Source organism: Nannospalax galili, unplaced genomic scaffold (genome assembly GCF_000622305.1).
Source record: "Nannospalax galili isolate Female #2095 unplaced genomic scaffold, S.galili_v1.0 scaffold139, whole genome shotgun sequence".
Classification (NCBI taxonomy): Eukaryota; Metazoa; Chordata; class Mammalia; order Rodentia; family Spalacidae; genus Nannospalax; species Nannospalax galili.
The window spans coordinates 6,300,071-6,314,322 of record NW_008345884.1 but is presented as its reverse complement, the minus strand read 5'-3'; the positions used below and the strand labels follow the sequence as shown (position 1 = coordinate 6,314,322).

General features: G+C 38.9%; 1 protein-coding gene across 1 annotated transcript in view; it reads left to right on the top strand.

Moving 5' to 3' along the window:
• The window catches only part of Plcxd3 (phosphatidylinositol specific phospholipase C X domain containing 3), a 192,302-nt gene extending 179,223 nt beyond the window's left edge, over nt 1-13,079 (top strand). Inside the window, exon 3 of the mRNA XM_008842100.1 lies at nt 12,220-13,079. Coding sequence (XP_008840322.1) covers nt 12,220-12,373 — 154 coding nt within the window. The 3' untranslated portion in view covers nt 12,374-13,079. The remainder of the gene's footprint in view (nt 1-12,219) is intronic.
• The last annotated feature ends 1,173 nt before the right edge of the window (nt 13,080-14,252 follow it).

The window sequence follows — 14,252 nt, the reverse complement described above, 5'->3', positions numbered from 1 at the left end:
TTTCTTTAAGAGTTCAAGGGATTACACTTCCCAGACATTAGGCTTAAGTCCATATAAAATGTTATTTAGACAATTATTTCTCATTCATGACTTTGTTCCTAACCAGAAAGTTGCTCAGATGTAAGATTTCAAATCTTAGTCTGCAATATTATAGTGCCCACCTGTAGCTAAGGGAGACAACCCACTATTGTTCTGAAATGATGGCTAAATTTGTTTTCTCCCCCTATCTAGAAGCCTTTGAGAGGGAACTGACACTGATTCCAGCTACTCCAACAACTACCTAAGTGCCTGAAAGCAAATCCTGAATCCATCACTCTCGAGTCCAGCCTTGGAAGACAAAAGAAAAATGAGGAGGAACCCAATAGAAGGATGCTTTTGGAATCCATTATCAAGAAATTCCAATGGACTCTCATATGAACATTTGAAAATTGCCCTGTTCTGACTTTTTTCTAGTTCTCTGTCTTGAACTTGTAATGTTAATTGCTCTTGCCTTTACTCCTCCTTCACATCTCCTATTCACAATTCAAGGACTTTCTTTTCCCCATAGAGATAAGAGTTATGCAATCTGGGAGTCTTTTAGATAAACCCGGTGAAGGGTACTCCAATTGCTTCACCCTGGGTGAAGCATGGAAGAAGCCAGAACGGTCTGTGTCCCAATTCCTTATCTGCAAGTTGGGTAACCTCTTCAGAAGATGATGTAATAAAAATAGGAGGTAGGAATTGGCTAGGCTGTTAGGGGGAAAGGACCCCAAAGAAAAGTAGCCAGTTTCTTGGCTAAAACTCAAAATGTCCTTGGGCCTCTTAGCAACATACTCTGTTCCAAAGGCCAAAAACAGCAAAAGTATTTGGGAGTTTTTATATAATCTTTAGATAAAGATTAACCTAACCCTATGATTTAGCGTTACCTTTTCAGAGGAGGGAATGTTAGAGTAGCCAAAAGCCCCATAAAAAAATAAAAGAAGAAAGAGTACATGGAAAAAAAAAAAGAAACAGAGGATCTTATCAGAAAAGAACTATTCTCAAGATATGTGAACCAATATTTTAGGACCAACTTCTCTTTTCCAACAGAATCTTTACAAAACTGTAGAAAAGACTACAAGTCCTAGATCTAGATTGCTATTATCTTTCAGAGTGATTGTATAATGAATAAATACATGTCAATAATTCAGTATAGAGCTTGTTCCATAATATATATTAAAATACATATTACTAAGGAAAAAAAGATTTTCACGAAAATATTAACACTACGTGTCTGATTTTGTACTTTAGCCAAGTCTCTCACAGCAGACTTAATTTTTATAATACTTTGGCAGTATAAAAATTACAATAGCTAAGAGATGGAAGCAACCTAAGTGTCCCTCAACTGATGAGTGGATAATGAAAGTATGGTGCATTTATACAATGGAGTTTTACTCAGCAGTAAAGATGAAATCATGAAATTTGCAGGTAAATGGATGGAACTAGAAACTGTTATAATAAGTGAAGTAACACAGACTCAGAACGCATGTTCTGCCTCATACATGGATCCTTGCACCAAATCCTGGTAAGTGGTGGCTCCTTGTACCAAATCTTAATAAGTGACTATGTATCCAGATATAACTACAGGAACCAGGATAATGGAAAGGAACCATGGAGGCATAGGAAAAGAAAGAATCTGAAAGAGGAACAGTAGGAAACAGGTGTTAATAAGGGGGGATATGGATAAAAATGGGGTTATTTTAAGTGGATGGGGGAGGGAAGGTTACACAAGGAACCTAGGGGAAAAAGGGAAAGAAGGAGCTCAAGGGAGGTAGGACCATAGGAGAAGCATATTATTAAGGGAGAAATGGGAAAAATGGGGGCACTTAAATGGGGAAACCATGGTGGAAGGGTTAGACAATGTGAGAGATAATAATGCCTAGCTAGTTTTTAAAAAAAACAGAGGGAACCATATTAGTCCAACAACTTACTGACAAATTATATATACAACTAGATTAAAGAATATAATATATGTCTAAGCAAGGTTTATCTGAGAACATTTGGTCTTGGCCCAGGCTTTATCTACATGGCACATGGTAGTTAAAAGTACCAGACTGGTGGAACTAACCTTCTTGGATGTTTAACAGCCATACTTTGAGGCCTGTACTAATTTGGTCAGAGGGACATAAAGGACAGTTTTTGCTCCTTGCCCTCCTAGGTCGAATAAATTCCAGGGGACTATGAGCATCTCTCAAAATGTCCTCTAACTGTGGTAAGTCACCTGTCCTCTTGATCAAGGAGGGCATGGAGACCCCACCAGATGGACTTGAACCAGTGTCCAGTCTACAAAGAGGAGGGTCAACACAGAGGAAATATTTCCTCCATGCTTCCAAGTGAAGCCATCCTTGTTTGAGTAGGACCTTTGATTTATCATCACATAGACAGAATTGATAAAGGAAGGAGCCAGGGCCTCCTCCCAAGCCCATGTGACCCCTGAGGAACAGATCCTCAAATGACCTTAAGAGTAAAAATAAATTGGTTTATCTGGGCCAACTTAGGGTCTTAACCACCCAAAAGGAAAGTATAACCAAAGATTAAAGGGATCAATATAATTTTTTAAGAGTCCATATGTATAGCTAAAGGCTGCATAACAAGAAACAATGCCAGACAGGAGATACCTTCCTTTGAGTTGTTGGCCAGCATGGCCCAAAAGACTCCCAGACAGTAACTCAGCCTAGAACTGGGAAAATGAACAGCAGACCCCAATCCTATCTAAAGGAATATTGACAACTGATTGCTGCTAGATGAGGAACAGCTGATCTTCCTAAACCAAGGATCTCTAGGTAGGCTGAAGAGATTCAGCAGCTGGACAAGCATTGGGGAATGGCTGGGGGGCCAACCACACAGTGGACAGTAACAGGGATGACAGAGTATATGGGCTCCAGTCAGGGTGGGGAGGCTATGGGAGGATGCCATTTGGGAAGTGGGTATATAGATGAATAAGATTGTTTGGGATGTTCCATATGATATACACACAAAACAATCAACAAATAAAAAATGACTTATTAAAAAAAATACAAATTATGCTGTGGTACTGAGCAGTTCACTACCAACCCTTAGAGACCACTGCTTCGAAAATCCAGGATCAGTGGTAAACCCACCTTGTCCCTGAATCATATCTTAAAGTATATCAGAAAATTAATAAGGATTTGAAAAACCTGTAGGCTTATTAAGATGATTCTAACCACTTGTGGGGTTACCTGCCAGTAAACCTCATTACTCTGTTTGTGATGAGGAGTTCTACAGAATCTTGTTCAGGAGTCTGGATTGACAAGGACTTGTGAGGTAAAGAATTATCTCAAGCTAATAAAACATTTTTCACAGTGAAAAATAAAAAAGAATGTAAGCAATTCTTTGTAACTCAAGACAAATAGCAATAAAAAAGCCAGAAAGTTCTTCAAAGAAAATTAGGCCAATCAAGATGAACAAGACTTGACAATTTAATGAGGACAAGCGATGAATCTAGAGGAGCCTCTTCTGGCAGTTGTTTAGGATCCTATGAGCGGGTGAGGAGTTTTGCCTTCACTTTCAAAGCATTGGGCAATAACTAAAGCATTCCAAGGAAACTGACATGAATTAGTAAGCCAAGGCCAGCATACCACAAAGGAAAGTTTCAACAGTGTGACCTGCAGGAGAGCTCAGCACTTGCAACTTCTAAATCTTTTCCTTTAAGTCTTTTCCAACCCAGTCTTCAAAGAAAAGCACATCAGAGGATTGACTTCTCAGCACATCCTCCTGTTTTCCTCAGAAAACAGTCATTTTCCAGTTCCTGCACACTTGTTTCTCTTCTAAGAAGCCATCTGCTTGAAGGTGACTTTACTCAGAAGATATCACATATCTGAGAAAGGTTTTGAGGCTTTGCCTCATTCATGAAGTTTGGGACCTGCTCTTTTACCAACTTAAGTTCCTATCTATGACGGAACTTAGTTACCACAACTATGTGCCTAGGAAAAATAGCTCCTCAAAAGATTCTCTGAAAAACTCATTGCCAGTTCTCATTCTCTCTGTCTTTGGAAGGATGAAAGTCTGAAAGCAATCTTGTATCACAACTACATTTGTCTTTGTTGGTTCCCAACTCCCAGAATCCACAGTTACCATCCATCCTTGAGACCTCCAGAGCAGGAAGCTGTAGAGTGCCACTCAGGGGATATTAAATGCAACACCGGTACAGAAAGCCAACATTTCTGAGGACTTCACATGCACTAATTTACTTAATCCTCACTATCCTCACTATTATGCCCATTTACCAGGGGGTATAACCCAGGGATAGAGCAAAACTAGCCTGCTTATGATAAAGAATGAAGCTGAGATGTGAACAGAAATTCCTGTTTCAGAACTGACAATAGTGCTTTTATTTTTTATTTTTAAAAAATTTTATTTATTATTTTTATTTTATGTGTATGCATGTATTGCCTGCATGTAGGTAAGTGCACCCATGTTGTGCAATGCCTGCGGACGTCAGAAGAGGCTATCGGATCCCCTGGGACTGGAGTTACGGACAGTTGTTAGCTACCATGTGGGTGCTCGGATACGAACCTGGGTCCTCTGCAAGAACAACCAGTGTTCTTAACCACTGAGTCATCTCTCCAGCCCCCTTTTTCAGTTTTTTAAATTCATCTTAAAGGGGTAAATGCTGTGCCTATGTATATTGTACCATATCATACCACCATGGCTGTTTTGTCTTTATTTTGTTTGTTGGTTTCAAAACATCTGAGTCCAGGTTTTCTTGTTCAGCATCTTAGTTCAACAAATGTGTGGTTTCCCTTTGCATTCCAGAAAATGTTGCAAACACAGACCATATTGATGGCTATGTCTGAATTTTTTGTTTGTTTATAGAAAAGTGTTCAAGTGCTGACAGAATGGAACTGGAAATGGATAATGGTGCATGTTAGACACACTTGCAGAACTAAGCTTGAAGAATGTGAAGCAGCAAGAAAATAATTCTCCATCCAGACTTGGATAGGAGGGGTTTAATGGATACCTAGGGCAAATCTTACAGATCAGGCAGAAATTAGAGCAAGAAAGTTACTAGAGGAAAGAAAGGTACTCATATAGAGGAAGGCTGTGGAAAAAAAGGGAGAGACAAATAATCACAGCGTGTATCTGTGTATAAATACAAGGACCTCAGTTTGTTGGAGAAGAAATTGATAGGAAGTAATGACAAATGATTCAGAGGTGGACGGGGGTAGCAGCTGATATGGTGGGGTGTAGAAAGACCCATATACATTGTAGAAGGTCTAGAAGTGAGTCCTTGTGGATTCTCAGGAATAATAATGTTCAGATGCATTGAAGAAAGATTATTCTGATTATGGCATAGTAAACAAACAAAAAAGAATATGAAGGAGAGACTATGGCAGGATTTCAAGGAAGGTCAGAACTTTGGGAAGACTTAAAGCAGCTACAAGTAGCACACTATGTCCAGGGGTATGGTGCCTTGGATGAATGGATGGATGGATCGATGAGTGGATAGATCAGCGTGTATGTCTGTGTCTACGTCTGTGTGTGATATATATGTATGTTGTATGTGTGTTTATGCTGTATGCATGTGTTTGTGGTGCATGCATCCATGTTAGCATGTAGGGAGGTCAGAGGAGGATATCGGGTGTCTTCCTCTATAGCTCTCAGGCTTATTTCCCTGAGACAGGGTCTCCCACTTAACTTGAATTACATGGGTTCAGTTATGCTGGCTAGCCAGGTAGCTCCTGGGACCCGTCTGTTTCCATATCCCAATACTGGGTTTACTGGCACACATGGCTATGCCTGTCTTTTACAAGGGTGTCAAGGATTTGAACTCACGTCCTCATGTTTGTACAGTAAGCACTCATGTCTACTGAGCTAGCTCCCTAGCCCTGGATGGATCATTTCTGAAAATTAGAATTTAATCCATTTATCTTTTCTAAAGTCTGAAGGTTTGTGTCCCCCAAATATTCATATTAGAATTATAAACCCCAAGGTGATGGAATTAAGAGGGGGGACTTCAGGAGGTGATGACAAAGGTGGGAAGCACTTTCATAAATGGAGCAGGAGTCCCAACAAAAGAGGCCAAGGCAGTTTGCTTGCCATTCCGCTTAAAAAAAAAGGTCTGTAAATCCTGAAATGAACAGCTGCCACCAACCAAAACTGCCAGCACCTTGACCTTGGTCCCTCCAGACTCCCAAACAATGAGAAATAATTTCCATTGTTTATAAGCTAGCCAGATTTGATACTGCAGACCTTATCTGACAAAAACCACGAAGACTGTTAAACTGTCACTATTTATTACCATCAGAACAGATTTGTCAATTCATTCTGATTTTCTGCTTGATGCTAAGTAAAACTGACAACTTGCCACTTAGCTGTAAATTATAATTCTCTGTGGCAATATTAACCCGAAGGGGCAAAAACTGGCTCTTGGGGAAGCAAATTAATTTTTTTTCACTTTTATGTACATATAAATCATAATATCTAAACAGATATGTAAAGGAGTAGGCAATGTTTCTGTGGTATTAAAATGTCACCAAGTAGGAGAGAAAACAGGAAACATTAATTAAAATGGTCCTTGAGGGCAATGATGAAGGAGGGGTAGGAAATACTACTCCAAATAAATGCTCAATGGTAATTTCTACTTTTAATCCAGTGTAGTGAGTCTTTTTGTTTAACATGAATCTATTTGACTAAGTATTTGAGAGTCAACTTGGCATAATTGTTTGTCTTGGCTTTTATATCATACATTAGCTTTAGGAAAGTGTGTCTGCACAGAAAACAGAAATATTCCAATGACTCAGAGAAATAATATTTTAAATGTAATACTCATGTCTCATCTGAGGACCATAAGAATGTTTCATCAATCCTTAAGGCATTCTATTTTATAAAGAAAAAGAAAAGAACACTCTTGGCTTCTAACTTCTCCCCATGAGGATAACAATTAGTTCTATATTCTGGGACCAGGATTTTAATCTCAGGGTAAGAGAGAGCAACTGAGATTTTCTGCAATGATCATGAATATAAGGTGGCGATTTCACTGTTCATGAGTCTGATGACTTGGTACCTCAGAGATCTGGGGAACTAACTCACTCATCATTTAAGGTGAATACAACCAACAGTGGCCTCAGCATCAGTTACCTACCCTGCCTCTTGCCTCTGAAGATGAGTTAGCTGCTGGAAAAACATTTTTCATGAGAAATGTACTTGAGATATTCTTTCCCAAGAATGTATGCCTTTTGTAAAATGTTTCCATGCTGTATTTGCAGCAGAGCTACTTCATCTGCTCTAGCAAGTCCAGAGAAGAGAGTGATGGAATTCAAACCTGAGTGACTACACAGACACAGACACACACACACACACACACACACTGACACAGTCTTTCTGATGAATGTGAATGCATATGTGTCTTTGTTTGAAGAATCCAGAGTGTTCATGTTAAAATGGAATTCTCTTCTATAACTGTTGTGGTAAGAACCACCTGCCTGCCAGTTTATTTTCTGAAGGCAATGAACCTTTTAGAGTCATGCTATGCTCTTTAAAAAGCTCCATCTGTTTTTAACAGGAGTATGGATCATGTTTTTTTTTTAAAAAAAAAATGTTATTTATTATTTTTATTTTATTGGTATGAGTATATTGCTTACATGTGTGCAAGTGCACCCATGTCATGTAATGCCCACAGATCACAGAAGTGGGTTTCAGATCCCTTGGAACTGAAGTTATGGATGGTTGTTAGCCACCATGTGGGTGCTGGGAACCGAACCCAGGTCCTCTGTAAGAGCGGCCAGTGCCAATCACTGGGCCATCTCTTCAGCCCTGGATCAGGTTTTTAAAGGTATGACTCAAAGGATTAGTGAAGTCCAAGGCAATTCATCCAGTTTTCCCAGATGGGTTAGGTTGTATGGACATGCCTTCTGCTGCCTGGAGAAACATGCTCACATTTCATCCCTTGCTTCAACCTCTCTGAGTTTTTCTTTCCTTGATTATCATGATGCTACTTATTTTTCTCTTTTTTTTCCTGTCCAACCCTTAAATGCCATTGATCTTGAAATGTTCAGTTTGCTTCTCCCTTAACAAAATACTTACAGGTGATCTTAGCCACAAGGTTACTATATCTGGTGTCCCTGCCCGTTATCAGAGCTACAGACAAATGTCACTTGAAATCTCAGCTTTAGTGTTGTCTGACACTGAACTTATCACCTATTCCAGAAAGTCATCACTCTAATCCTTCCCAGATTATAAATAATGCCTATCTGCCAGATGTTTGCTAGAAATCTAGCATACTTCACAGACTCCTTCTCCCTCTGTCTACATCTAATGGCTTATAAGATGTCATTAGTCACCTCTGTTCATTTTGAAGGTGCACAGACCACTTGGGAGAACTGACTGCTGTTATCCTGCTAAATGAGCAAAGAATTAAACTGACTCCTAATGACATGTTGTTATATACACAGATTAATATACCTCTCAGCTCTCATCAGAGAAGTTTCCTCTTGCAGCAGATGATGATTAACACTGTGACACACAACTGGTCAACATTTAGAGAATAAGAGACTGTAGAAGTGCTCAGGCATGTACAACACTTGCTTAAGCTCAAGTCAAATAAAATCTCAGAATGGATAGGGGAGGTGGGCCAAAAACATCAGCCCCAGCAGAGAAAGTATTGGCAATTGGAAGCTGCTAGAAGAGGAGTCAGTTTTCATTAAACCTGTGTTGATGGGTAGGCTGATCAGGTCCTAGGGGATAGACTCATACCCAAGAACACTTGGGGAATACAAACTAGACTCAATATGACTTTAAAAAAATAATAAAAAGGTAGAGGTCATGACGTCAGCGAGTAGTAAATTGGGAGTGGAGATGGGGGAGGGGATCTGATTATGATTAAAATACATTGTACAAAATTCTCAAAGAAAGAATAAAATATTTTTAAATATCATTTGAAAGGAGAAAGACTGAACTCAATACATCACTGAAGGAATTTCCTACTCCAAAACAACCACTTAGGATTTTTGCTCAGGTTCAGCCAGCAAAACACACAGAGACCATTGCAGCTATGGGAGGAGGGGGCCAGACTACATCTTGAGCTGGCCACAGAACTTGGCAGCATCGTTCATATGGTGCTGGGTTTGCAAGAATTATGGATGGTAGAAGCTTGCACCAAGGGTCCCGAAGTCTACCAAGGCCAATCAATGTGGGATAAGATCAGATTCTCTACAAGGAGCTAGAAGAATCTGTTAGGGTGAAGCCCACGTTAAAATGGAAACCAGGATGTCAGAGATACCAGAACTGTTGACTGCTGAATATCTGCCAAGGATATCATGGGACAGAAGAAGCCCAAGAGAGGGATACGTGTATTGCATGTGCCAGAGGGGTTGGTCTATACAAGCCCCTTGCAACCCAGATGATTCTATGACTAACCCCAGATCCTTGACATAGGAGGGCTGTGTTTGATATTTGTCCTTTGTGGTTTTGTTTTTGTTTTTATCAGGACTTTCTTTGTTATCCTCCCATTCATCACTTTTTGAATAGGAGTGTTTACTCTATGATGTTCTACATTGGAAAAATATATCTTAGTGTTTTTATTTTATCAGAGCTTTCAGTTAAGAGATTGTTTTGAGTCTCACAAGGGACTTTAGACTTGAGCAGTGTTGATACTGTTAAGACTGGGGATTTTGAAGCTATATTGAATACATTCTAAATTATGATATGGCTATGAGTCCATGGGGGTGCAGAGAGGAACGTAATGGTTTCAAACTGATGTGTCTAGATTTCAAGCTGACGCTGGGTGCACTTATGATGGTTATCTCTCATTGTCAACTTACCGGACTTTAGAATAACCCAGAAGGCATGCCTTTGGGCTTGTCTGTGAGAATATTCCTAGAGAAGTTTAACTAAGGAATATTCACCTGCGTACCCATACTGAATAAAAATGGGGAAAGGAACAGGAAAGCCCGATGAACACAGCATTCATCTGTCTCTGCTTCCTGACTGCAGAACTAATGTGGACAGCCACTTCACCCTCTCACTGTCATGCCTTCTCCACCAGGAAAAGAATCCTTAAGCTATTTTTTCCAGGTATTTTGTAAAAGCAATGAGGAAATCAACTGATGCCCATGCCTTACAGGAAGCACTGCTTCTCATTATCCTTCTGACTTCATCTTTACTCTCCTGTTCCACCATGCTGCCTTTAGAGCCATGCAGTAGCTAGGATGCTTTTCCCAGATACCAGTGTGACTCTCTCTTTTTCTGAAACTTTTGCACAAATATTTCCTTCCCAGTGAGGCCTAATAAACAACCTTATCTTAACTGGTAATCTGCACTGCTCTTTCTCAACTTTATACTGCTAATCTTCATTTCTTTGCTCAATTGTTTCTTGTCCAAGTATATTTATCATTTATACTTGTATTTATCATTTATTTCATGTTTTCCTTGATGAGAATATAAACTGCTATATTGTTATCTTTATTTATTACATTGGGGCATGCATACCTCAGTACACATGTGTAAAAAACCTTGACAGTCCTCACCCTCTACCATGTGGATCTTAAGGATTGAAATCAGTCATCAGACCTGGCTGCAAGCACCCTTACCTGCTGAGCCATACTGATGGCCTTATAAGCTTATATTTTTCTCTGTTCTTCTATTGAATGTTTCAATAGACTATAATACACACTGGAAAGTAATAGGTGGCTTGAAGGAAAGACATCTTCCATGTTTACCTGCTTATACCCAGACCATGAACTTGTTGAAGGCAGAAAAGTTTTCTTTGGGTTACATGCAACATCTTAATACAGTTCCTAAAATTGAAGGTAAGGTCCTATTGTTGAAGACAGGACATACTTCAGACACAGGACTTGGAACAAGGAAACTGGAATTGAATTGGGAGCCTTCTCCCTGAAGACTAGCTTTCATAGTTCTAGAGGATACTATGCAAGCTGTTAAGGGAGAAAATCAATCAACAGTGCAACCAAGATGCAAAGCCTAATAACCACAACGATAACACAGCAAACTATCTCTATTGGTGCATTATTGGCACTTTTATCTGGGGTGGGAGCAGTAATCAACAGCTATCTAATTGAACTTAAAGCCTTCTCAATGGGAGGGAACAGATGAGTGACTGTAAATATAGCCAAAGACACATGACTGTAGGGGTGATAGATCCTAGAGAAAACCCTACCTCTGTCATATCTCTAGACAAATGAAATTTCTTACTGTATGCTAAATATGGATCCTTATATTTATAGACAAGTATATTATACACCACTTATCAAAGAAGCGTCTTCTTGCAACAGATGGAGATTATTACAGAGTTCTGCAACTGGTCACATACAGAGACTATGTTTGAGAGATGCCAAGTCTTAAGTCACATATCTTCAGTGGAACCTTTACACCTAAGGCTTATGAAATATTGTGGAACTGGGGGCAGAAAAAATACTAACACATCCTTCAGCTCTCACCAGTGAAGCTTCCTCATACAACAGAGTGCAATGCACACAGAGGGCCACAACTGGCCAAAGTGTAGAGAATAAGAGATTGCAGAATATGTGCCCCTGTATAGGACTCCTATATTAAATATCACTCAATCCATGGCTCATTGCAGAAGACCATTGCAGAAGAGGGATGCAGAAAGACTGTAAGAACCAGGGTTGGTGCATGGACAGAAGGAAAGAGGAGCTTATATGAACTTGCATCAATAGTGACAGCATGTACAAGACCCACGCTGTCTATTTGATAAGTACAAGGCTTCATCTCATCATGCTCTGTAAGGCATGCAGTTACAGCATGCAAAACCAGAACAAAAATTCAAACTCTATTGTAAACTATAACGATATTAGAGATGCGAAGATGAAGATCCAACCTGGTCCAATTTGGTAAGTATCTTTATTAAGAGTGTGTTCAAGCAAGAGTTAAGAATTTGGAGCCAGTGAAATTATTCAGCAGGAAAAGGCCCTTGCCACCAAGCCTGATGGACTGAGTTCATTCTTCAGGACTCACATGGTGGAAGGAGAGAGCCAACTCCCGCAGGCTGTCCTCTGACCTTCACATGTACACTGTAACACACATATATGTGCTTACACATAATTAAGTAAGTAATAAGAAAGAGTTAAGAATTCACCATTGTTATTTGGTCTTTTCCCCTCACCTGTACCTGGGATATTTGGTTTAGTAAATTGCACAGCCACAGGCCTGGAATGACACAACCTTGCCTTTTATGACTTCTCTTTTGTTTCTTTTTTTCAGAGCTCTTCCTGCCATGATGCAGTGGGTCCGCACACAGAAGCCAGGAGAGAGTGGCATCAACATTGTCACTGCTGATTTTGTAGAACTTGGTGATTTTATCAGCACTGTAATAAAGCTCAACTATATCTTTGAGGAAGGAGAAGCCAACACTTGATGTCACTGTCTGGAGTGCCCAGGAGTAAGACAGAGAAGATTCATTGTATTACGCATATTATCAGTAAACCCTCCGATCTTCCCAGTCCACTGAGTCTCTGAAGGAATTAGGCTGCTAGTGGGTGGGAAAGGGGGGAAGTCATTTCTTCAGTGATTGTGACCATACTCTGCATTACTATAAATATGTCATTTCCTATTTGATGAGTAAAATCTACTTCTAGTGTTAGGGATAGAAAGTTAACAGTAAATTTTGTTTTACAAAATTAATGTTTATAATGTGTAACTCATGAGTGTTCACTTGATTGCATTTTCTAATTTCATCCTAGGGCTCCTATATTGTTCGTACCCTGTATCCTTTCCACTTCTTCTCTTGCTCGCTCGCTTTTTCTAATTAGATTCAGTATGGGTGTCAAAACAACTGAATGCCCAAAATAATGTGTATTACATTGTTGTGCTGAACTTTGTTTGTTTTGTGAGACTTGGTAAAGCATTCTGTAGCCATCTGCAATGGGGAATCTGTAATTAACTTTTGGTCATACAGAATTTATGCATCAAATCAGTTTCCTTGCAATATTAATACTGGAGATCATTAACAGTGATTTTTGTGTTATACAAAAACAATAGTGTTTCACAGTATTTCCATGTAAGGCAGCTATGATTAAAGTGCAAAAACTTTTTGGAAGGCCTATGAGTGTGAACTCCATAGTGCAAAAAGGACAGTGTCTACAGAGATGGATGTTATTTTAATTCTGCAAACTCTTAAACAATATTTCATGAAAATGTCAAGTTACAAGTGTGTTGAAATTAGTAACTTTAAAAAGAACTCTTCCCAAACCTTTTAATAATTTCAATTTTTCTAAAACTGGAAAAACAAAAGATCATGTAAAAAAAATTGGAATTCCAAATGCACAGTATTAAATCCCAGATTAAGAAGAATTTTTTTAAGATCCTTCATGTTCATAATTTAGAAAAAAAAGGAAGAAAATTAGAGGGAATTAATTAGAAGACTACTTTTGAGATTATATCCTCGAAATCACAAGGCTATATAAGGTACCTTTACAAATTTTTCAAATGCATGTGATCTGGACAGGCTTGTTTAAATCAGCACTAACACTTTACCTCCGGGTTCCATTGTCCTTGAGGGATGAAATAAAGGAAGAAGGGCAGAACTCTCATACAAAGTTTCCATGGCCTCGCTTTCAGTAATCAGGGAAGAGCAATGCTAACATACTTAAGAGTATTGCGTCCTCCTGGGTGTCTTTATCGTATTTGACAACTCCTAAACAATTTTCAAAGAGCACAATACCCCCCTCTATGTACTTTGCAGAAATATTATGAAGTGTTTATAAAAATCTACACAATTTGCTGAAGTTATTACAATTATGAATTATTTTATATTCACACAAGGAAATATTCCAACCTCAACAGTTTCCCAAGACAATGCATTTACATGCCTATCAGGTCCCTAAAGAAATAAAAAATAATGCCTTCAGCTTTTAATTGATTTAAGTGGAGGACATATGACTTAATCTCTTGGTCTTAGATAAAGAGTTGATTTCAAGTTTACATGTCAAGAATATAAACAAGTAAGAGCTGACTTATATTCATTATTAGAACATAGTACTTGCTAGCAGCTACCGATAGTGAATAAAAATTATTTATCCTGAAGAGACCATTCATGACAAACTTGGTCCCTGTGTAGACTGGGTAGCATGCCCATGCGCACAACAGATATGTTTATACATTTCAGTTGTGTCTGTATTTTGTCGCACATTTTGGTGCAGACAGACATACAAATATACACAAATACCCACAGATTATAGGCAAACACACTACAATTCTTTTCAAATGAAAACACTGATAATATTGAATAATTTAAA